At 36.6% G+C, this 24,713-nt stretch overlaps 1 protein-coding gene across 2 annotated transcripts in view; it reads right to left on the bottom strand.

The window, feature by feature from the left end:
• Positions 1 to 4,793: 4,793 nt before the first annotated feature.
• Positions 4,794 to 24,713, bottom strand: part of Vom2r40 (vomeronasal 2 receptor, 40) — a 48,436-nt gene continuing 28,516 nt past the window's right edge. For both annotated transcript variants that reach the window (XM_063282674.1, NM_173317.1), the window contains 1 exon segment: positions 4,794 to 6,068. In XM_063282674.1, the coding sequence (XP_063138744.1) occupies positions 5,161 to 6,068 (908 nt within the window). In that variant the 3' untranslated portion in view covers positions 4,794 to 5,160.

A 24,713-nucleotide genomic window follows, 5' to 3' on the forward strand; every position in this document is an offset into this window, starting at 1 on the left:
CAAATGGACTTAATGGATATTTATAGAACATTCTATCCTAAAGCAAAAGGATATACCTTCTTCTCAGCTCCTCATGGTACTTTCTCCAAAATTGACCATATAATTGGTCAAAAAACGGGCCTCAACAGGTACAGAAAGATAGAAATAATCCCATGTGTGCTATCGGACCACCACGGCCTAAAACTGGTCTTCAATAACAATAAGGGAAGAATGCCCACATATACGTGGAAATTGAACAATGCTCTACTCAATGATAACCTGGTCAAGGAAGAAATAAAGAAAGAAATTAAAAACTTTTTAGAATTTAATGAAAATGAAGATACAACATACTCAAACTTATGGGACACAATGAAAGCTGTGCTAAGAGGAAAACTCATAGCGCTGAGTGCCCGCAGAAAGAAACAGGAAAGAGCATATGTCAGCAGCTTGACAGCACACCTAAAAGCTCTAGAACAAAAAGAAGCAAATACACCCAGGAGGAGTAGAAGGCAGGAAAGAATCAAACTCAGAGCAGAAATCAACCAAATAGAAACAAAAAGGACCATACAAAGAATCAACAGAACCAAAAGTTGGTTCTGTGAGAAAATGAACAAGATAGATAAACCCTTAGCCAGACTAACGAGAGGACACAGAGAGTGCGTCCAAATTAACAAAATCAGAAATGAAAAGGGAGACATAACTACAGATTCAGAGGAAATTCAAAAAATCATCAGATCTTACTATAAAAACCTATATTCAACAAAATTTGAAAATCTTCAGGAAATGGACAATTTCCTAGACAGATACCAGGTACCAAAGTTAAATCAGGAACAGATAAACCAGTTAAACAACCCCATAACTCCTAAGGAAATAGAAGCAGTCATTAAAGGTCTCCCAACCAAAAAGAGCCCAGGTCCAGACGGGTTTAATGCAGAATTCTATCAAACCTTCATAGAAGACCTCATACCAATATTATCCAAACTATTCCACAAAATTGAAACAGATGGAGCCCTACCGAATTCCTTCTACGAAGCCACAATTACTCTTATACCTAAACCACACAAAGACACAACAAAGAAAGAGAACTTCAGACCAATTTCCCTTATGAATATCGACGCAAAAATACCCAATAAAATTATGGCAAACCGAATCCAAGAGCACATCAAAACAATCATCCACCATGATCAAGTAGGCTTCATCCCAGGCATGCAGGGATGGTTTAATATACGGAAAACCATCAACGTGATCCATTATATAAACAAACTGAAAGAACAGAACCACATGATCATTTCATTAGATGCTGAGAAAGCATTTGACAAAATTCAACACCCCTTCATGATAAAAGTCCTGGAAAGAATAGGAATTCAAGGCCCATACCTAAACATAGTAAAAGCCATATACAGCAAACCAGTTGCTAACATTAAACTAAATGGAGAGAAACTTGAAGCAATCCCACTAAAATCAGGGACTAGACAAGGCTGCCCACTCTCTCCCTACTTATTCAATATAGTTCTTGAAGTTCTAGCCAGAGCAATCAGACAACAAAAGGAGATCAAAGGGATACAGATCGGAAAAGAAGAGGTCAAAATATCACTATTTGCAGATGACATGATAGTATATTTAAGTGATCCCAAAAGCTCCACCAGAGAACTACTAAAGCTGATAAACAACTTCAGCAAAGTGGCTGGGTATAAAATTGACTCAAATAAATCAGTTGCCTTCCTCTATACAAAAGAGAAACAAGCCGAGAAAGAAATTAGGGAAACGACACCCTTCATAATAGACCCAAATAATATAAAGTACCTCGGTGTGAATTTAACCAAGCAAGTAAAAGATCTGTACAATAAGAGCTTCAAGACACTGAGGAAAGAAATTGAAGAAGACCTCAGAAGATGGAAAGATCTCCCATGCTCATGGATTGGCAGGATTAATATAGTAAAAATGGCCATTTTACCAAAAGCAATCTACAGATTCAATGCAATCCCCATCAAAATACCAATCCAATTCTTCAAAGAGTTAGACAGAACAATTTGCAAATTCATCTGGAATAACAAAAAACCCAGGATAGCTAAAGCTATCCTCAACAATAAAAGGACTTCAGGGGGAATCACTATCCCTGACCTCAAGCAGTATTACAGAGCAATAGTGATAAAAACTGCATGGTATTGGTACAGAGACAGACAGATAGACCAATGAAATAGAATTGAAGACCCAGAAATGAACCCACATACCTATGGTCACTTGATTTTTGACAAAGGAGCCAAAACCATCCAATGGAAAAAAGATAGCATTTTCAGCAAATGGTGCTGGTTCAACTGGAGGTCAACATGTAGAAGAATGCAGATCGATCCATGCTTATCACCCTGTACAAAGCTTCAGTCCAAGTGGATCAAGGACCTCCACATCAAACCAGACACACTCAAACTAATAGAAGAAAAACTAGGGAAGCATCTGGAAACACATGGGCACTGGAAAAAATTTCCTGAACAAAACACCAATGGCTTATGCTCTAAGATCAAGAATCGACAAATGGGATCTCATAAAACTGCAAAGCTTCTGTAAGGCAAAGGACACTGTGGTTAGGACAAAACGGCAACCAACAGATTGGGAAAAGATCTTTCCCAATCCTACAACAGATAGAGGCCTTATATCCAAAATATACAAAGAACTCAAGAGGTTAGACCGCAGGGAAACAAATAACCCTATTAAAAAATGGGGTTCAGAGCTAAACAAAGAATTCACAGCTGAGGAATGCCGAATGGCTGAGAAACACCTAAAGAAATGTTCAACATCTTTAGTCATAAGGGAAATGTAAATCAAAACAACCCTGAGATTTCACCTCACACCAGTGCGATTGGCTAAGATCAAAAACTCAGGTGACAGCAGATGCTGGCGAGGATGTGGAGAAAGAGGAACACTCCTCCATTGTTGGTGGGATTGCAGACTGGTAAAACCATTATGGAAATCAGTCTGGAGGTTCCTCAGAAAATTGGACATTGATCTGCCTGAGGATCCAGCTATACCTCTCTTGGGCATATACCCAAAAGATGCCTCAACACATAAAAGAGACACGTGCTCCACTATGTTCATCGGAGCCTTATTTATAATAACCAGAAAATGGAAAGAACCCAGATGCCCTTCAACAGAGGAATGGATACAGAAAATGTGGTACATCTACACAATGGAATATTACTCAGCTATCAAAAACAACGAGTTTATGAAATTCGTAGGCAAATGGTTGGAACTGGAAAATATCATCCTGAGTGAGCTAACCCAATCACAGAAATACATACATGGTATGCACTCATTGATAAGTGGCTATTAGCCCAAATGCTTGAATTACCCTAGATCCCTAGAACAAACCAAACTCAAGACGGATGATCAAAATGTGAATGCTTCACTCCTTCTTTAAATGAGGAAAAAGAATACCCTTGGCAGGGAAGGGAGAGGCAAAGATTAAATCAGAGACTTAAGGAACACCCATTCAGGGTCTGCCCCACATGTGGCCCATACATATACAGCCACTCAATTAGACAAGATGGATGAAGCAAAGAAGTGCAGACCGACAGGAGCCGGATGTAGATCGCTCCTGAGAGACACAGCCAGAATACAGCAAATACATAGGCGAATGCCAGCAGCAAACCACTGAACTGAGAATAGGTCCCCTATTGAAGGAATCAGAGAAAGAACTGGAAGAGCTTGAAGGGGCTCGAGACCCCAAAAGTACAACAATGCCAAGCAACCAGAGCTTCCAGGGACTAAGCCACTACCTAAAGACTATACATGGACTGACCCTGGACTCTGACCCCATAGGTAGCAATGAATATCCTAGTAAGAGCACCAGTGGAAGGGGAAGCCCTGGGTCCTGCTAAGACTGAACCCCCAGTGAACTAGTCTATGGGGGGAGGGCGGCAATGGGGGGAGGGTTGGGAGGGGAACACCCATAAGGAAGGGGAGGGGGGAGGGGGATGCTTGCCCGGAAACCGGGAAAGGGAATAACACTCGAAATGTATATAAGAAATACTCAAGTTAATAAAAAAAAAGGTTAAAAAAAAAGAATCTAATAGGAATAAGGATGTCTTTGTTTCTTTGGAAATGATACATACTAAAGTAACAAAATCATGCTCACTTCAATCCTGGTAGAGGAGAACTCTATCAGACACTATTGCTAAAATATAAAATGACAAAGAAGTAACAAAGTTCTTCTCATAAATGCTAATTAGACTTTAGAAAATTTAAGATTCTATGTTTTTTATTATTGAGACTATAGTAACTGAAAATTGTGTGAAAGTAATCAAAATTACATTCATTATCCCCATGAGATCATTTTCATTTTGTAACTGACCTGCTCTAAGTTATTTTGTGAAATGTGTTCCTCAACATTTGTAGAGGTCCTCCAACAACTCATAATTTACTCCATTTTAAAACTTTGTAGTATATATGTTTTGTTTTACTTATTTTTTCTTGTTCCACTATGTTACTGATTCTATTTCTGAGTGAGACTTTTAGAAAATGATATGTGATTAAATATACTATTTGTTAACCCATACAAGTTAACTCTTTTCCACCCCAAATACCATTTTTTCAACTTTTTAATGTTGCTTTTTAATTACTCACAATGTCCTTTTAATACTGCTAATATTTGCACATATGGGGAATGATTTGGTGAAGCATTGTCATACTGCCAGGATTTAAACTGAAAGAGGATGGAATTGCTTATTTTACAAGATGTTTCTTTGTATCACCCATAGTTCCATAATATATCTATCTCTCATATCAAAATAAAGCATCCTTTAATTTATGAAATATCCATATGCATTTATCTCATAATTATTTATTATAGAGCACAACAACACACACTAGACATTTTTTCCCAAGGAAAGTAAAATTAGAAATTAATTCATAAAACTCAGAACCAATTCCCAGTCTTTACATTCTTCAAGTATAAGCATAAAATTAATAAGTACAGCAAACAGTTATTGAAATGACTGATCATACAGTTTGATTTATGAGAACCAAGATTTAAGACGTGTTTTTAAATTCTAATACATAGTGCTTCCTTTCTTTATTGGGAACAAATTCCATGTTTGGATCTAAAATTTGATTTCAACTAGTAGTGTCAGTGGAGTCTTCTGAATAAGTTTGGTCTAGCAAGTGTGTCAGAAAAATTTAATGAATGTTTTAAATTTTAGAATGTATATTCTGAAACTTCTGAAAAGATTTTTTCTCAGGTCTTAACAAAATAATGAAGCACTTTGGTGCAAAGATGCAAAAAAGCAGCCCTGCACTAGAGGCCAATATACAGAAAACTTCCACAGCCACCATAGACTTGCCCTTGGTGCTATGATAGACAGGGAGAAAGGTGACCCAGACACTGCAAAATACTAGCATACTGAATGTTAGGAACTTGGCTTCATTGAATGTGTCGGGCAGATTTCTGGCGAAGAATGCAAGGGTGAAACTTGCAATGGCAATGGAGACTAAGTATCCCAGGACACAATAGAAAGCAAGAATTGAACCTTTGTTACAGAAAATCAAAATGTGGCCTTTTTCAACATGTCCATCAGCATCAACAAATGGAGGAGAAGTACCCAGCCAAATTACACAGAGAATCAGTTGAATCATTGTGCAAATTGGAATGATGAATTTAGGTGCCCCTGATACCAGCAGCCACCTCATTTTTCTACTTGTATTAGTAACCTTGAAGGCCAATATTACAATAATTGTTTTGGCCAAGACAGTAGATGCAGCTACAGTGAACACAACAGCAAATGTGGTCTGCTGCATGATACATGTGGTAAAGCTGGGATGACCAATGAAGAGCAAGGAACAGAGAAAACAAGAGATGAGGGAGATGAGTAGAACATAGCTGAGAGTTCTATTATTGGCCTTGACAGTGGGTGTTTCTTGGTGCTTCAAAAAGATACTAAGTACAAAAGCTGTGAGAGCAGAGAAGCACAGAGCCAAGATAGCCAGAGACATTCCCAATGGATCTTCATAACCCAGGAATACAATAACTTTTTTGAGGCAGTGAGTTCCTCCAGGATTGGCATACTGATCATCTAGACACTTGATACATTGATTCATGTCTGGGAAAGAAAAAATATCAGATTTAATAATTCTTAATTTTTCACAAGACATAATGATACATCAGATTTCATTGTCAGGATGGCCTTAGCTTTTGTGATAAATGGGACATTATATTTGGTTGCTGTTTAAGAATTAGTAGCTTTTTCAACCCTTTCCCTTGCATTTCTATTGGGTCCCTGGGCTCAGTCCTATGCTTGGTTGTGTTTATATGCATCTGTATTAGTCAAGCAGTAGTAGAATATTTCAGGGCACAGACATATTAAACTCTAACCAGTAAGCATTTCTTGGTATTATCAATAGTATGGGGGTTTGGTTTCTGTATATGGCATAGATCCCTAGGTGGGAGGATGGTATCCGGATGGCCTTTCCTTTAGTCTCTGTTCCATTTTTTGTTCCTGTCCTTTCTTATACAGGAATATTTCTGGGTTAAAACATTTGAGAAGCATGAATGGCCCCATCCCTGAACTTAGGGCCATGGCTATCTAATGGAAGTGGTCTGTACAGTTTGTATTTTCCCTTTGTTGGATATTTTAGCTAAAGGCATTTGTCATTGGCTCCTGAAACCTTTCTATCCTTGGAGGCTATGACTTTCTAGTGGTTACTCATAATTCCCCATCCTCTGCTGAACGTGATTGCAATTCCAAAGATGAACAATACCAACTAAATGGATGACCCAGAGATCCAAGGTACTAAACCACCAACAAAAGTGTATGCATGGAGGGACCAAGAACTCCAACTACGTGTGTAGCAGAGGATGGCCTTCTTGTACACCAATGGGTGGGGATAGAGGTCTGATGTCCCAGTATAAGAGGATGATAGAGGGGTGAGATGGGAGTAGTTGAATAGGTGGAGGAGCATCCTCAAAGTGCCAAAGCAGAGCGGCAAGAGGGTTTGTGGGATGGGGGAGTGTGGAGGAAAGACTGGAAATAAGGATATCATTTTAAATGTAAATGTATACAATGATGGATTAAAACACAATTAAACAAAGCAATGCCAAAAAAGAAAACAAACAAAAAAGAATTAGGAGCATTTTCAAAATCTATTGTCATTGTACAATTAGGTAAACTTCTTGATTGTATTTATATTGCATATTCAAAATATTTTCAGCAGCTTGCTAGAAAGTGATAGAATATGATAGACTTTTGATATTTTTTAACTAAATATATTTCTGAATGAAAAACACAGAGGCACCTTTTCATATTTAACATTTATGTAAACTGTGAAATACAGAAATCGAAAACCAGCTTTTTCCCTGTATATTTTAATACATCTATTAGATATAAGGTTAAAACCACATACTAAAAATTTTCTGTTATAATTTCAGAAAACAGTTCATGAATAGGGATTAAAGCCAACCAGAAACTTCCTAAATCATTTTGCAGTTAAAACCTCTACATGTTAACACATCACTATTAGGATTCAATGTATGAATTTTAGTAAGAAACTGTACACACCAGTTTTACTGATTTATAATTATTTGACTTTCAGTGCTATCCAAAAATATTTACAAATATTTTTGATGCAAAATTATTTAATTATGTTCAAAAAATTTGGTCATTCTGAAAAAAAACATACTGTATTATATAAGACTTACATTTGACAACTAAAATTCAAAATTAGGGTTTAACTCAAAATATAAGATCTAAGTTATTTAGTCAATTTAAAAATGATATTAAAAATCCATTCTCCACTAAGGATCAGATATCCAAGTACTTCTAACTCACTCTTTGAAAGGAGTAACCTTTCTCACATTACAGTAGAATAAGAAATAAAAGACCAATTATTATAAATTGACTTACTGATTTCATTAGTGATTTATTTGAAGTACTGCTTGTAGTCCTATTTATCAAGCATGACTTCATGAGATATCTGGAAGAAAATGACCTGGAGAAATAGCCAGAAGAGTGAGTCTTTGCTCTCCTTATCCTGGTGATTACCAATAAAATTCTGTAAAACCTTCCTTGTTTGCCTAGTCTACCATGCAGTTTCAAAGTATAACATGAGAAGCAGGGGGAGAGCTATACCCTGAGAAGTGAGGACACTCCTGAGAAACCAGAAGAGAGTACTCTTTGCCCATATTCCCAACTCAAGAGGAAAATGTCTAGTGCCATCTGTGCCCCCTACACACAGGGACCTAGGATCAATAGGGGCAGGACCCTTCTGGTTGCTGCTCTCACTGAGAGCTGAAAGCCAGCCACCAGGAGCAACTACGCACCTGAGAGCAGAAAAATCTGTCCCCTTATCTGGCTGAAATAAAACAAGAAAACAGGTCTACTAGAGTGCTGACACACAGGTCTACAGGAGGGTCAAGCCACCATCAGAAACATCAAGACAAGTTAACACCAGAGACAACCTGATGGCAAGAAGCAAGCACAAGAACCCAAGCAACAAAAACCAAGAATACTTGGCATCATCAGAGTCCAGTTTTCCCACCAAAGTAAACACTGGATATCCAAACACACCAGGGAAGCAAGATTTAGATTTAAAATCACATTTTTCATGACGATGGAGGACTTTTAGAAGGTCATAAATAACTCCCTTGAGGAAATAGAGGACAACACAAGTAAATAAGTAGAAGCCCTTAAAGAGGAAAAAGAAAAGTCCCTTAAAGAACTACAGGAAAATGCAACCAAACAGGGGTAAGAATTGAACAAGGTCATCCAGGAGATTAAAATGGAAACAGAAAAAGTAAACAAGGCACAAACGTAGAGAACACTGGAGATAGAACACCTAGGGAAGATATCAGGAGGCATAGACACAAGCATCACCAACAGAATACAAGAGATTGAAGAGAGAACCTCAGGAGCAGAATACACCATATAAAATTTCTACATGTCCATCAAAGATAATGTAAAGTGGAAAAAGCTCCTAGCCCAAAACATACAGGAAATCCAGAACACAGTGAGAACAGCAAACCTAAGGACAATAGGTATAGAAGAGAGTGAAGACTCCAAAATTAAAGGGCCAGTAAATATCTTCAACAAAATTATAGAAGTAAACTTCCCTAACCTAAAGCAAAAATGCCCATAAAAAATACAAGAAGCCTACAGAACTCCAAATAGATTGGACCAGAAAATAAATTCCTCCTGTCAAATAATAGTCAAAACACCAAATGCACAAAACAAAGAAAGAATGTTAAAAGCAGTAAGGGGAAAAGGTAAAGTATCATATAAAGGCAGACCTAACAGGATTACAACAGATGTCTCAAAAGAGACTATGAAAGCCAGAAGATCCTGGACAGATGTCATACTGACACTAAGAGAACACAAATGGGTTCTATATTCAGCAAAAATCTCAATTAACATTGAGAGAGAAACCAAGATATTCCATGATATGAGCAAATTTACATAATATCTTTCTACAAATCCAGTCCTGTAAAGGATAATGGGTGGAAAAGCCCAACACAAGGAGGGAAACTATACCGTAGAAAAAACAAGAAAATTATCTCCTTGCAACAAAACCAAAAGAAGAGAAAAACACAAACATAATGTCACCTCTAAATACAAAAATAAAAAGCAACAATCATTCTTCCTTAATATCTCTCAACATCAATGGACTCAATTCCCCAATAAAAAGACATAGATTAACAGACTGAATATGTAAAGAAGACACAGTATTTTACTGCATACAGTAAACAAAACTAAAAGACAAAGACAAATATTACCTCAGAGTAAAAGGCTGGAAAACCACTTTCCAATCAAATGTTCCCGAAAATGTTCTCGAAATGTATATAAGAAATACTCAAGTTAAAAATAAAAAAGGAAAAAAAAAGCATCCATGCTACTGCAAGCTCAAATAAGGATGTTTTTATTCTAAGAAAGCATTGTACTATGGGCCTATCCTCCAAGATCAATTAAAATCATTTCAGAAAAAAAAAGACATAGATTAACAGACTGAATATGTAAAGAAGACACAGTATTTTACTGCATACAGTAAACAAAACTAAAAGACAAAGACAAATATTACCTCAGAGTAAAAGGCTGGAAAACCACTTTCCAATCAAGTGTTCCAAAGTAACATGCTGGATTAGCCATCCTAATATTGTGTAAAATCTACTTTCAACCAAAAACCATCAAAAGAGAAAAGGAGGAACTCTTCATATTCATCAAAGGAAAAATCCATCAAGATGAACTTCCAATCCTAAATATCTATGCTACAAATACAAGGGCAGTCACATTCATAAAAAAAATCTTACTAAAACTGAAAGCACACATTGTACCTCATACAATAATAGTAGAAAGTTTAAATACCCAACTCTCAGCAATGGACAGATCAGGGAAACAGAAATTAAAGAGAGACATAGAGAAACTTACAGAACTTATTAACCAAATTACTTAACAGTTATTTATAGAAGATTTCATCCTAAAACTAAAGGATATGCCTTCTTCTCACCACCTCATGGTAACTTCTCCAATATTGACCATATACTTGGTCACAAAACAGGTCTCAACAGATACAGGAAGATATCAGAACACCATGGATTAAGGCAAGTCTTCAATAAAAGCAATAAGAAAAAAACTCCCACATACACGTGGAAGTTGAACAATGCTCTACTCAATGATAACTTGGTCAAGGAAAAAAATGAAAGAAATTAAAGACTTCTTAGAATTTAATGAAAGTGAAGGTACAACATACCTAAACTTATGGGACACAATGAAAGCTGTGCCAAGAGGGAAAACTCATAGCTCTGAGTGCCTGAAAAGAAACAGGAGGGAGCATACAACAGCAGCTTGACAGCACATCTAAAAGCTCTAGAACAAAAAGAAGCAAATACATCTAATAAGAGTAGAAGGCAGGAAATAATCAAACTCAGGAATGAAATCAACCAAATAGAAACAAAAATGACTATATGAAGAATCAACAAAACTAGGAGCTGGTTCTTTGAGAAAATCAACAGGATAGATAAACCTTTAGTAAGAGTAACCAGAGCACACAGAGAGTGTATCAAAATTAACAATATCAGAAATTAAAGGGAGATCCAAAAACAATGTGAGGATATTAAAAACATCATCAGATCCTACTACAAAACTTATATTTAATAAAACTAGAATACTGGAGGACATGGACAATTTTCTAGACAAATACCAGGCACCAAAGATAAATCAGGAACAAATAAACCATTTAAACAACCCCATAACTCCTAAAGAAATTGAAGCAGTCACTAAAAGTCTCCCAACCAAAAAGAGCCCAGGATCAGATAGGTTTACTGCAGAGTTTAGGGCAGAGTGTTATCAGACATTCGTAGAAGACCTAATACTAATACTTTCCAAACTATTCCACAAAATTGAAACAGACAGAGCACTACCAAATTCCTTCTATGAAGCCACAATTACTCTTCTACCTAATCCATACAAAGACTGAACAAAGAAAGAGAACTTCAGACCAATTTCCCTTATTAATATCAACACAAAAATAAACAATAAAATTCTTGCAAACTGAATCCAAGAACACATCAAAACGATCATCCACCATGATCAAGTAGACTTCATCCCAGGTATGCAGGGATGGTTCAATATGTGGAAGTCCATCAATGTAATCCAATTACAACTAGAATCCAATTACAATTAGAAACAAACTCAAAGATAAAATCATATGATCATTTCATTAGATGCTGAGAAAGCATTTGGCAACATTCAACACCCCCTCATTATATAAACCCTGGACAGATCAGGAAGCACAGGCCCATAACTAAACACAGTATTAGCCATATAAAGCAAAACAGTAGCTAATGTTAAACTAAATGGAGAGAAAGTTGAAGCAATCTCACTAAAATCAGGGACTAGACAAGGATGCCCACTCTCTTCCTACTTATTCAATATAGTAATCATGTCCTAGCCAGAGAAAATAGACAACAAAAGGAGGTCAAAGAGGTACAAATTGGAAAGGAAGAAATGAAAATATAACTGTTTGCTGATGATATGATAGTATAATTAAGTGACCACAAAAGTTCCACTAGAGAATTTTTAAGCCTGATAAACAATTTCAACAAAGTGGTTGGGTATAATATTAACTCAAGCAAATCAGTAGCCTTCCTCAACTCAAAGGATAAACAGGCTAAGAATGAAATGAGGGAAATGACACCCTTCATAATAGTCCCAAATAATATAAAATAGCTCAGTGTGATGTTAACCTAGCAAGTGAAAGATTTGTATGATAAGAACTTCAAGTCTCTGAAGAAAGAAATTGAAGAAGATCTCAGAAGATGGAAAGATCTCCCAAGCCCATGGATTGGCAGGATTAGTATAATAAAAATGACTATTTTGTCAAGAGCAATCTACAGATTCAATGCAATCCCCATCAAAACTCCAATTCAATTCTTAGTAGAGTTAGAGAGAACAATTTGGAAGTTCATTTGGAATAAAAAACCCCAGAGTAGCTAATGCTATCTTCAACAATAATAGAACTTCTAGAGTAATCAACATCCCTGACCTCAAGCAATATTACAGAGCAATAGTGATAAAACTGTATGGTATTTGTACAGAGACATACAGATAGACCAGTGGAATAGAATTGAAGACCCAGAAATGAACCTATACATGTATGGTCACTTAATCTTTGACAAAGGAGCCAAAACCGTTCAGTGGAAAAGACATAGCATTTTCAACAAATGGTACTGGTACAACAGGAAGTCAGCACGTAGAAGAATGCAAATTGATCCATTCTCAGTACCTTGTACAAAGCTTGAGTCCAAGTGAATCAAGGACCTCCACATTAAACCAGATATACTCAAACTAAAAGAAAAAATGTGGGGAAGAGCACATGGGCACTGGTGAAATTTTCTCAAAAGAACACCAATGGCTTATGCTCTTAGATCAAGAATTGACCAAATGGGAACTCAAAAACTTGCAAAGCTTCTGTAAGGTAAAGGACACTGTCATTATGACAAAATGCCAACCAACAGATTGGAAATGATCTTTACCAATTCTACATCCAATAGAGGTCTAATATCCAAAATATATAAGGAACTTAAGAAGTTAGACTCCAAAGAGACAAATAACCCTATTAAAAATGGGGTACAGAGCTAAACAAAAAATTCTCAGCTGAGGAATATCAAATTCCTGAAAAGCACCTAAAGAAATGTTCAATAACCTTACTCATCAGGGAAAAGCAAATCAAAACAACCCTGAGATTCCGCCTCATACCTATCAGAATGGCTAAGTTCAAAAGCTAAGTTGACAGCAGATGCTGGCAACAATGAAAGAGGAACATTCCTCCATTGTTGGTGGGATTGCAATCTGGTACAACCTCTCTGAAAACCAGTCTGGAGGTTCCTCAGTAAATTGAACATTGCTCTACTTGGGGACCCAGTTATACCCAAAAGATGCTCCAACGTGCAACAAAGACACAGTAGCTTTATTTATAATAACAGCAAGGTGGAAAGAACCCAGATGCCCTTCAACAGAGGAATAGACACAGAAAATTTGGTACATCTACACAATGGAGTACTACTACTCAGCTATCAAAAACAATGACTTCACAAAATTCATAGGAAAATGAATCAAAATAGAAAATAACATTTTGACTGATGTAACCCAATCATAGGAAAACACACATGGTATGCACTCAGTGATAAGTGGATATTAGCCCAAAAGCTCAAATTACGCAAGGTGCAATCAACAGAACACATGACACTCAAGAGGGATGACCAAAATATGGATGCTTCATTCCATCTTAAAATGGGGAATAAAGATAGCCAAAGGAGGTGATAGGGAAGCAAAGTTTAGAGCAGAGACTGAAGGATTGGCCATTTTGAGCCTGCCACACATCATGCAGCCACCAAAAGTAGATACGATTGATGAAACTAAGAGGTGCATGCTGACAGGAACCAGATATAGATCTCTCCTGACAGACACAGCCAAATACAGAGAGAAATACCAGCTGCAAACCACTCAAGTGAGAATGGAACCCCCATTGGAGGAATTAGAGAGAAGACTAAAAGAGCTGAAGGGCTTGTAACCCCATAAGAACAACAATACCAACCAACTAGACATCCCAGGAACTAAACCACAACCCAAAGAGTATACATGGACTGACCCATGGGTTCTACTGAATATGTAGCAAAGGATGGCCTTGATGGGCACTAATAGAAGGAGAAGCCCTTTGTCCTGCCAAGGTTGGACCACCAGTGTAGGGGATTGTTGGGAAAGGGCAGTAAGGGGGGTGGGTGTGGAGGGGAATACGCTTATAGAAGGGGAAGTGAAGGGATTAGGGGGGTTTTGGACAGGAATCCCAGCAAGGGAATATTTGAAATGTAAATAAGCAATACCCAATTTAAAAAAATTAAAAAGTAAATAAATTTAAAAAAATGGGAAGCAAACTAGACCTGGGATCAAAGCCTTTTAGGAGTTATTATGACTTTTGTCTCCAAATGACATCTCTCTTTCAGTGTCATTGGCATCAAAAGTGCTTTCTCCTAAATGATTCCCCTAACAACATCATGTGAAACTCATTTATATGGATATTCACCTTCAACACCTCTGAAAGCATACTGAATAATTAATTATTTCACATTTTATGTGTCCTAATTGTATTGCAATTAAATTAATCTATTTCTAAGGATGCAAAGATACTGATCAAGAACTATACAGGGAGATTCCCTTGCTGCACCTCTTTTCCGTGCCTGCTGAGCCCTCTGGGCATGCCCGGGTGCCATGAACATCCTGTTATCTCTGGTTAGTATCCATTTTCTTGTCACGTCTCTGCACACCTTCATCAGACCTGCTGAACTGGAATACCCATCAGAGTCCTGCTGCCTCAGGATCTGTCAAGAGCCTATAAGCTAATACTTGGCAGGTGATCTTCCTGAAATAACTTTGCCTTAGATTAATATCTATGATGAACTCCATTAGGCAAGCCCAGGAGAAAGTCCTTTTAGAAAAGATTCTTGCTATTAATATGCTTTTCCTGGTATTGTTACACATACAACAATCACTAGGAATTAGCCAATTCCTTTTGAGCAAATCTCTGCAGAACTATGAAGATGTACTGTCTGGTAGTGATGCTATCATTAATTTTTAATGATGATCTTATAAGAATTCCTATAATTATATGAGTATTTATGAAGCTCTTTAATAGTGGGACTGTTGTTAGGTTCTTTTCTGATAGTTAAAACTGCAATGACGACTTTGTTAGCCTCCAATTATATTAACAGTTAATTGCCTCTTATATAAAACCCAGACTTTCTGTACTCAGAACACATTTCAAGATAATGTAAAACCATTAACGAAAGGTTATAAAATGGGAACTGATTATTTATTTTTGGTCCTATGACAGAAGATAAAATATTAACTGGATTTATCTATACAAAACTTCACTAATAACTTCGTTATAGTTTTTAACGCTTGATGAACCTGTGGAGCTGTGACGGTTAATGAATGTTTAGTCATATAAATATTCCTAGTGTATATTCATGTAAACATTCACTGTTATAGACTTCTTATTCGATTTTTGATTTGATTTAGTGAGTGAACTTGTGATGAACTTTTACCATGCAGTCATGTATTATGAAAGATGCATAAGTACTGCGAACATAGAGAAGAGTGCATAGAATTTTTTCTTATCTACCTTTTTCATTCATTCCATTTTTTCCATGTTGTAAGAGAGGAAATTTTGGCAATTTAATTATAAACTCTAAAATCACTTTTCTTTTTGTGAGCAGACTGAAAGTTAGAGCATCACAGTAGTACCTGCTTACATAGAACGAAGGTCACATTACTTAATCCCCTGCTGTTAGAGTACAGGTGTCCATCACCTAAGCCAGAACTTTTTACCCTTAGAAAGAGCAAGAAAGTGTTTAGGATGTTTTAGACATTATCATGAGCATTTCAGTATAGTTAGAGAGCTGGAACATCTGGAGACCCTCAGTCTTTAAAGTCCTACCAGAGTTCTATTCTATATCCCATATCAACCCACTCCAGGCCAGGACATTCTGAGCAAGGATCACTGAGGTTAGTCCTCCTCCAAATACTCCTTTACAACAGAACATTCAGTAATTAAAGCCATTCAAGTAACTAAAGGGCCTTGAAACAACACAATAAAAAAGGGCAATATGACTGTTTCACAATACAGATATACTACCGCAGCAAGCACTGAATTACCTAAAATAAACAATGCATAAGAAAATGACTATAAATTCAATCTTGGAAATGCAATAGAGGCCTTTAAAGAGGAAATAAATGAGCCCTTTAACAAAATACAGAAAACTACAGTCAAAAAGGTAGAGGCTTTTAAAAGTGAAACAAATAAATCCCTTAAATTAGTGTCGGGAAATACAATTAAATGGGTGAAGAAAATAAATATAACTGTTTAAGACCTGAAAATGGAAACAGAAGCAATAAAGAAAAGATAAACCAAGGGAATTCTGGAGATGTAAAGCCTAGGGAATAGAAGAGTTTCAACAGATGCAAGCATCACTAACAGAAGATAGATGGGAGAATCTCAGGCATACAAGAATCAGTAGTACAAATTTATTCTCAGTAAAAGAATCTATTAAATCTAAAAAATCCTAATACCACTCCCCCAAAAATCCAGGAAACATGGGATAACAGGAAAAAAAAACCCAACTTAAGAATATGAGGCATAGAAAAAGAAGGTGGAGTTCTAGTTCCATAGACCAGGAGACATTTTTAACAAAATTATAAAAGAAAACTTTTACAATTCGATCAAAGAGGTGCCTATGAACATACAAGAATCTTATAGAAAGAAAATTAGAGTATACTGGAAAAAATATCTTCCAAAAAGTCTACAAAACTAAGAAGAGTATGTTAAAAGAGGCAAGTGGAAAAGGCCAGGTAACGTATAAAGGCAGACCTAGCTGAATGTCACATGACTTCTCAACAGAGACTCTAAAAGCTATAACAGCCTGCACAGATATTTTGCAACCTCTAAATATCCACATATGCCCAGTTATACTACTATATATAACAACACTCTCAATCATTATAGATAAAGAAAATGAGATATTTCAAGACAAATCCAAATTTAAATATTATCTGTCCCCAAATGCATTACTATAGAAAATACTAGAATGAAAATTCCACTCCAAAGAGAATAATAACACCCAAGTAAACAGAAAGGTAATTCTGTACTAGCACAAACAGAGAGGCACACACAAGAATGTGCACATGCACACATAATAACACCATCAACATCAAAATAACAGAAATTAAAAATCATTTTTCATTAATAGTCATGAACATCAATGGATCAATGGACTCAATTCCCCAATAAAGGCATGAAGGCTAAGAGGATTAATGCAAGCACAGGATCCATTATTCTGCTACATATTAGTAACATATCTCAGCAATAAAGATAGACATTAGGTTATAGGGCTGGAGAAATACCTTCTAAGCAAATGGTTACAAGAAAAAAGTAGAGTAACCATTCTATAGCTAATAAAATAGTCTCAACCAAAATTAATTGAAACAGACAAGAAATGAAACATCATACTCATCAAAGGAAGAATCTACCCAGATGTTATCTTTATTCTAAACATGTATGCCTCAAACTCAAGAGCAACTATGTTTGTGAAGGATAATTTAATAAAGCTTAAATGGCACATCAAACGCCAAACACTAATAGTGGAAGATATTTACATCCCAGTCAAAAAGTTTGACATGTCCAACAGGAAAAACTGCACAAAAATGATGAAATTACCTGACATTATAAATCAAGTGAACCTATCTAAGACCTACAGAATATTTCACCCAAACACAAGAGAATATATCTTCTTCTCAGAACATCATGAATCCTACTGCAAAACTGACCATATAATCAGTCCCAAAGCAAATCTCAACAGATACAAAATATTGAAATACTATATTGTACATTATAAAATGACCATTAAATAATGATGTAATTTAACAGCAGTAGAAACCCCAGAAAGTCTACACACATATGGAAAAAAGGACTGTCTACTCAATGATCTCTAGGACATCAAAGAAGTCAAGTAATAAAAACTTTTCTAGAATTCAAGGCACAATTTTCTAGAAATGAAGGCACAACATATTCAAACATATGGGACACAATGTTAGCAGTGCTAAGAGAAAGGTTCATAGCACTGTCTTCATAAAGAAATTAGAAAGTTCTCATACCAAGAATTTAAAGATACACAGGAAACCTCCAGAAAAGGAAAGCAAAAACACAAGCTTGGAATACCTAAGGAAAAAATCACAGAACATATGTAGATCAAGAAGATGGAAGATCAAAATATGAATGCTTCAGTCCTTCTTAGAAGGGAGAACAAAACACTCATGGGAGGAAATACAGGGACTAAGAGTGGAACAAGGTCTACAGAAAAGGTCATCCAGAGACTGCCCCATATGGGAGTCCATCTCATATACAGCTACCAAACCCAGTCACTATTGCTGGTGCCAAGAAGAGCTTGCTGACAGGTGCCAGAAATGGGTGTCCCATAAGAGGCTTTGCTAGAGCCTTACTGATATAGAGAAGGAGGCTTGCAGTTAACCATTGGACTTGTCAAAGGGACAACAATGGAGGAGTTAGAGATAGCTGAAGGGGTTTGCAACAACATAAAAAGAACAATAGTATTAACCACCAAAACCCCAATGCCCCACCCAAACCTAGAGCTACCAGGGACTAAACCACCCACCAAGCATATGCATGGAGGGACCCATGACTGCAGCCACATATGTAGCAGAGAATGACATTCTGCAGAATCAATAGGAGGATATAATCTTGATTCTGTGAAGGCTCATTTCCCCAACGTACGGAATGCTAAAGCCCTGACATGGGAGTGGGTGAATCGAATGGGAACATCCTTATAGAAGCAGGAGGAGGAGGAGGGAGTAGAGAAGAGGGGCAAAAGGGGATTACATTTGAAATGGAGTTACATAAAGTATCCAAGACAAATAAAATAAAAATGTTCTGTTGTAAATAAGATCTGAAAATTTTAGTGTGAATTCAAGCATGACTGCATGATTTCCTCGTGAGTCATAGGAGAAACCACAAGAATAATTTTCCTGATGAGGTTAAATATAAAGCCTGTTTGTTCCATATGTAAATTCTGATAATTTATGTATTTTATAACATTGACTTATTGTAACTTATGTGTAGTCTCATAAATACTACAGAGTAAGCAGTTTTTTCTTACCTAATACTTAACGTAATAAAATAAGATTTTATTTTTTTTAAAAAGTAGGCAGAAAATAATCAAGATTATGGTTGAAGTCAATAAATTAGAAATAATACAAAGAATCAAGGAAAAGAAGAGCTAGTTTATTGAGAAAAATGAAGAAGATAAATAAACCTTTAGCCAAATTAACCCAAAGACAGAGAGACAGTATCCCAATAAACAAAACCAGGAAGGAAAATGGAAGCATAACAACAGACAAATAGGAAATGCAATGATTTTATTTCAAAAGCCTATGTGTCATACCAAAAAACAAAATGAAACAAAACAAAAAAAACTGCAACAAATGTCTTATCTAAATGGATGGTTTTCTATACAAATAGAAATTAACAGAGTTAAATGAAGATCAGGCAAACTATTAAAACATTCCTATAAACCCTAAAGAAAGAGAAGTCAATAAAAGGCTCCTGAGCAAAAAAAAAAAAAGCCCAGGTCCAATTGGTTTTAGTGCAGATTTTTACCTGAGTTTGAAAGAAGAGCTAACACTAACAACCGTGAATCTGCTGAACAAAACAGAAACAGAAGGAAGACTGCCAAACTCATTATATGAAGCCACAGTCATCCTGAAGCTTAAACCATACAAAGAATAGACAAAGAGAATTTCAGAACCATTTTTCTTATAAACATTGATGCAAAAACAATTTTAAAAAATGCTTGTAAACCAAATCTTAGGAGCACATCAAAAACTCCATCCACCATGATCAATTAGGATTTATCCAAAGGATGCATGGATGGTGCCCTATAAAAAATTCATAAGCATAATACATCACTTAAACAAACTGATAGGAAAAAATCATATGAGCACTTCATTACATGTTGAAAGAGGCTTTAGCAAAATCCAATATTTTAGAATTCACTATGAAAGTCTTAGAGAGGTCATGAATACAAGGCACATACCTAAACATAATCAGAAATATACAACAAGACATGAGCCAACATCAAATTACATGGAGAAAAACTAAAGAAATTCCACTAAGATCAGAAACCAGGCATGGCTATTCCTTCTCTCCCAATCTAATTAATACAGTACTTGAAGTTCTAGATAGAGCAATAAGACAAGTAATGGAGATCAAGGGGATAGAAATTGGAAAAGGAGGAGTCAAATTCTCAATGTTTGTGGATCATGGGACAGTATTCATAAACATAAGCAACCATAAAAATTCTACTAGCGAACTCCAATAGCTGATAAACAACTTCAGTAAAATGGATGAATACAATATTAACTAAAAAATTAATTGCCTTCCTTATTGTAAATGATAAGTAGGCCATGAAAGAAATTAGGGAAACAACAGCCCTCACATCTTCAAATTATATAACATATGGTCCATGCTCATGTATCAGTAGGATTAACGTAGTAAAAATGTACTGAAAAAGGCCATCATACTGAAAGCATTGTTCATTTTTAATTCAATGCCATCAAATTTTCCAACACAACTCTTTACAGATCTTGATAGAGAAATACTCAACTTCATGTGCTAAAACAAACAAACAAACAAACAAATAAATAAATAAACATTAAAATCAGGATATCTAAACAACCCTGAACAGTAAAAGACTAACTGGCTGGAGGTATCCCCATCACTTATTTCAAGCTCTACTACAAAGCAACAGTAATAAAATCTGCATGGTGTTGATATAGGAGCAGTTAGGTTTATCAGTGAAAATGAATTGAAGACCCAGAAATAACATGATATACCTATGGACTTTAGAATTTTGACAATGCAACCAGAAAAGATACTTATCTAATGGTGCATGTAGAATAATGCAAATAAATCCCTATCACCCTGAAACAACAACAACAACAACAACAACAACAACAACAACAACAAAACCAAGAAAAAACAAACAAAAAAATTCCCCTCAAGTTCAAGTGGATCAAAGACCTCAATGTAAAACCAGATATAGTAAGTCTAATAGAAGAGAAAGTGGGGAATATCTTTGAAGTCACTGGTATAAGAGACAATATCCTGAATAGAATGCCAATGGCTCAGGTTCTAAGATCAACAATTGATAAATGGGGCCTCATGAAAATTAAAATCTTTGATAGGGCAAAGGAGAGACTTCCAAGAGCACAAAATGGCATCCTCAAAATTGGGAAAAGATCTTTACCTATCCTCCATCTGACAGAGGACTACTATCCAAAATTTATAAAGAACATAAGACGTTAGATTCTGACAGCCCAAATAATCAAAGTAAAAAGTGAGGTACAGAGGGAAACAACTTTCAACTCATGAATCTTAAATGACTGAGAAGCACTTAAAGAAATGTTCAAAGTCCTTAATCATCATGAAAATGCAAAATAAAATGTCTCTGAGAATCTATCCTATACGGATCAGAATAGCTAAGATTCAAAATCTCAACTGATAGTGCAGGGCAAATGTATGGAACAAGGAGAACACTTCTCCATTGCTGGTAGGACTGCAAACTTTATGACCACTTTGGAAATCAATTTTATGTTTTCTCCAAAAACTGCAAATAGTTCTACCTCAAGACTAAAGTATATCACTCCTATGCCTGCACCTAAAAGTTGCTCCTTTATACTAGGGAGAAACTTGCTCAACTATATTCATAGCATTTTTGTTAAAATTAACCAGGTACTGTAAAAAGCCTGAGGTCCCTCATCTTACAAATGGAAAAAATGTAAGGTACAGCTGCACAATAGAATTCCATTCTTTCACTTAAATAAAAGATATGGAATTTAAGAATATCATCCTGAATGAGTTAACCCAGATTCAGAAGGACATGCATGGTAAGTACTCACTTATAAGTGGATATAGCCATAAAATAAAGGACACCCATTCTGTATTCCACAGACCCAAAGGCACTAAACAAAACAGGAAGGCCCACATGACAGTGCTTGAATAGCACTTAGAAGGGGAAATAAAATAGTCCTGGAGGCAGATTCAGAGAAGGAAGTGGGCAGAAAGGGGTATAGGAACGGGGTGGGAGGGGTACGGGATCAGGTGGGATAGGAGAGATGGTCAGACGGCCATAAGAAAGACTAGAATTCTGTAATTGGAAGTAGTGGGCTGGTGGAGGACACCTAGGGAATGTGCCAGAGACCTGGTCTGAAGGAGGCACCCAAGAATCAATGGTGGTGACTTACATGAGATTTGCAGAAGTGGGGTATGAACCTGAAGAGGCCACCTTATGTAGCCAGGCAGGAATCCCAGTGGAGGGATAAGTAAACCAACTCACCCAAAACTGTGATCCAAAATTTATCCTGTCTACAAGACATATAGGGACAAAGATGGAGCAGAGACTAAGAGAATGTCCAACCCAAAACAGGCCCAACTGGAGACTCATCCTGTGTGCAAGCAATAATCCTTGATTCTATTAATGAAACTGTTATATTTGCAGGCAGGTAGCTAATATGTCTGTCCTCTGAGGGAAACTGACTCAGACAGATTTAGAGACCCATGTCCAAACATAGGCTGAAGGTTCTGGACTTTCATAGGAGTGTGGTAGAAAAGATAGAGGCTCCTGAAGAGGATGTGAACTCCACAGAAGACAGACCTGTCAGCTAACCTGGACCACTGGGGGCTTAGAGTCTGAACCACCAACCAAAGTGCTTACATGGACTGGACTTAGGACCCCAGCACATATTTATCAGATTTGGAGCTTGGTCTTCCTGTAGGTCCTGATGTGCTGAAACGGGCTATTCCTAATGCTGTTGCCAATCTCTGGAATAGGTTCTTCTACCTAAGTTGCCTCATCTGGCCTCAGTGGGAGAGGATATGGCTAGCACTGCAGAGACTTGGTGTGCCAGGGTGAGAGGATATGGGGGTGGTCCATCTTCTCAGAGGAAAGGGGGAGAGGAATAGTGGAAGAGCCTATAGAAGTAGGAGAAATGAGGATTTAAAAATTAAAATATTTCTAAGTGTTTTTTATGATGCTAGTCTTCGCGTGTTTCAAAAAATAAAAACATATTCCAAAACAGCATGAAAGGAAACTTCATCTCTTGAAGATGTAAACATGCCATTAAACACAGGAGAGATGGTTAACATATATTATGTAACATATGACATTTTCAAATCTGTTTCAATTATGGATAGACAATAGCACAAAATTAAAAGCAATGTAATTGTTAATTATATTCAGGAATGTATATTTCTTTATAATTAATCATGTTTTCTTATATTTTCTAAGCAATTATATCTAACCTTTTGGGAAAATATTCAAACATTTTATTTTTCAAGAAATTTATAATTATTACTTGTTATAAAATGTTTTTTCAAATTTTTAATATACAAATAGTAGTAAGCAAATTTTAAAATTTCCGAGGTATCATTGTTTTCTTTTCTTTTTTTTTGTTTTGCTTTTTGTTCATTTTTTTCTTTCTTCTTTCTTCTTTTTATTTTTATTTTTTTTCATTTTTTTAATTAATTTGAGTATTTCTTATATACATTTCGAGTGTTATTCCCTTTCCCAGTTTCCGGGCAAACATCCCCCTCCCCTCTCCTTTTCCTTATGGGTGTTCCCCTCCCCACCCTCCCCCCATTGCCGCCCTCCCCCCAACAGTCTAGTTCACTGGGGGTTCAGTCTTAGCAGGACCCAGGGCTTCCCCTTCCACTGGTGCTCTTACTAGGATATTCATTGCTACCTATGAGGTCAGAGTCCAGGGTCAATCCATGTATAGTCTTTAGGTAGTGGCTTAGTCCCTGGAAGCTCTGGTTGCTTGGCATTGTTGTACATATGGGGTCTCGAGCCCCTTCAAGCTCTTCCAGTTCTTTCTCTGATTCCTTCAACAGAGGTCCTATTCTCAGTTCAGTGGTTTGCTGCTGGCATTCGCCTCTGTATTTGCTGTATTCTGGCTGTGTCTCTCAGGAGCGATCTACATCCGGCTCCTGTTGGTCTGCACTTCTTTGCTTCATCCATCTTGTCTAATTGGGTGGCTGTATATGTGTGGGCCACATGTGGGGCAGGCTCTGAATGGGTGTTCCTTCTGTGTCTGTTTTAATCTTTGCCTCTCTATTCCCTGTCAAGGGTATTCTTGTTCCCCTTTTAGAGAAGGAGTGAAGCATTCACATTTTGATCATCCGTCTTGAGTTTCATGTGTTCTAGGCATCTAGGGTAATTCAAGCATTTGGGCTAATAGCCACTTATCAATGAGTGCATACCATGTATGTCTTTCTGTGATTGGGTTAGCCTACTCAGGATGATATTTTCCAGTTCCAACCATTTGCCTAGGAATTTCATAAAGTCGTTGTTTTTGATAGCTGAGTAGTATTCCATTGTGTAGGGGTATCATTGTTTTCAATTGCTTATTCAGTATATTTAAAACATAATACTCTTCAATATTTTCTAGATAGTACTCCACTATCTAGTAGCTGGTCTTAACCTACTATTCACTTGTGTGCTTATCACTTCAATTCTCTGTCTCTGAATTCTACGTGCATCTTAAATTTAAATTATACAAAACAAAAGGATGTAGAAATTCAAATTATATGAAACAAAAGGTAAGTACATTAAATGAAAGTGTACATTTATTATT

This window comes from Rattus norvegicus, chromosome 1 (genome assembly GCF_036323735.1).
Source record: "Rattus norvegicus strain BN/NHsdMcwi chromosome 1, GRCr8, whole genome shotgun sequence".
In the NCBI taxonomy this organism is placed as follows: domain Eukaryota; kingdom Metazoa; phylum Chordata; class Mammalia; order Rodentia; family Muridae; genus Rattus; species Rattus norvegicus.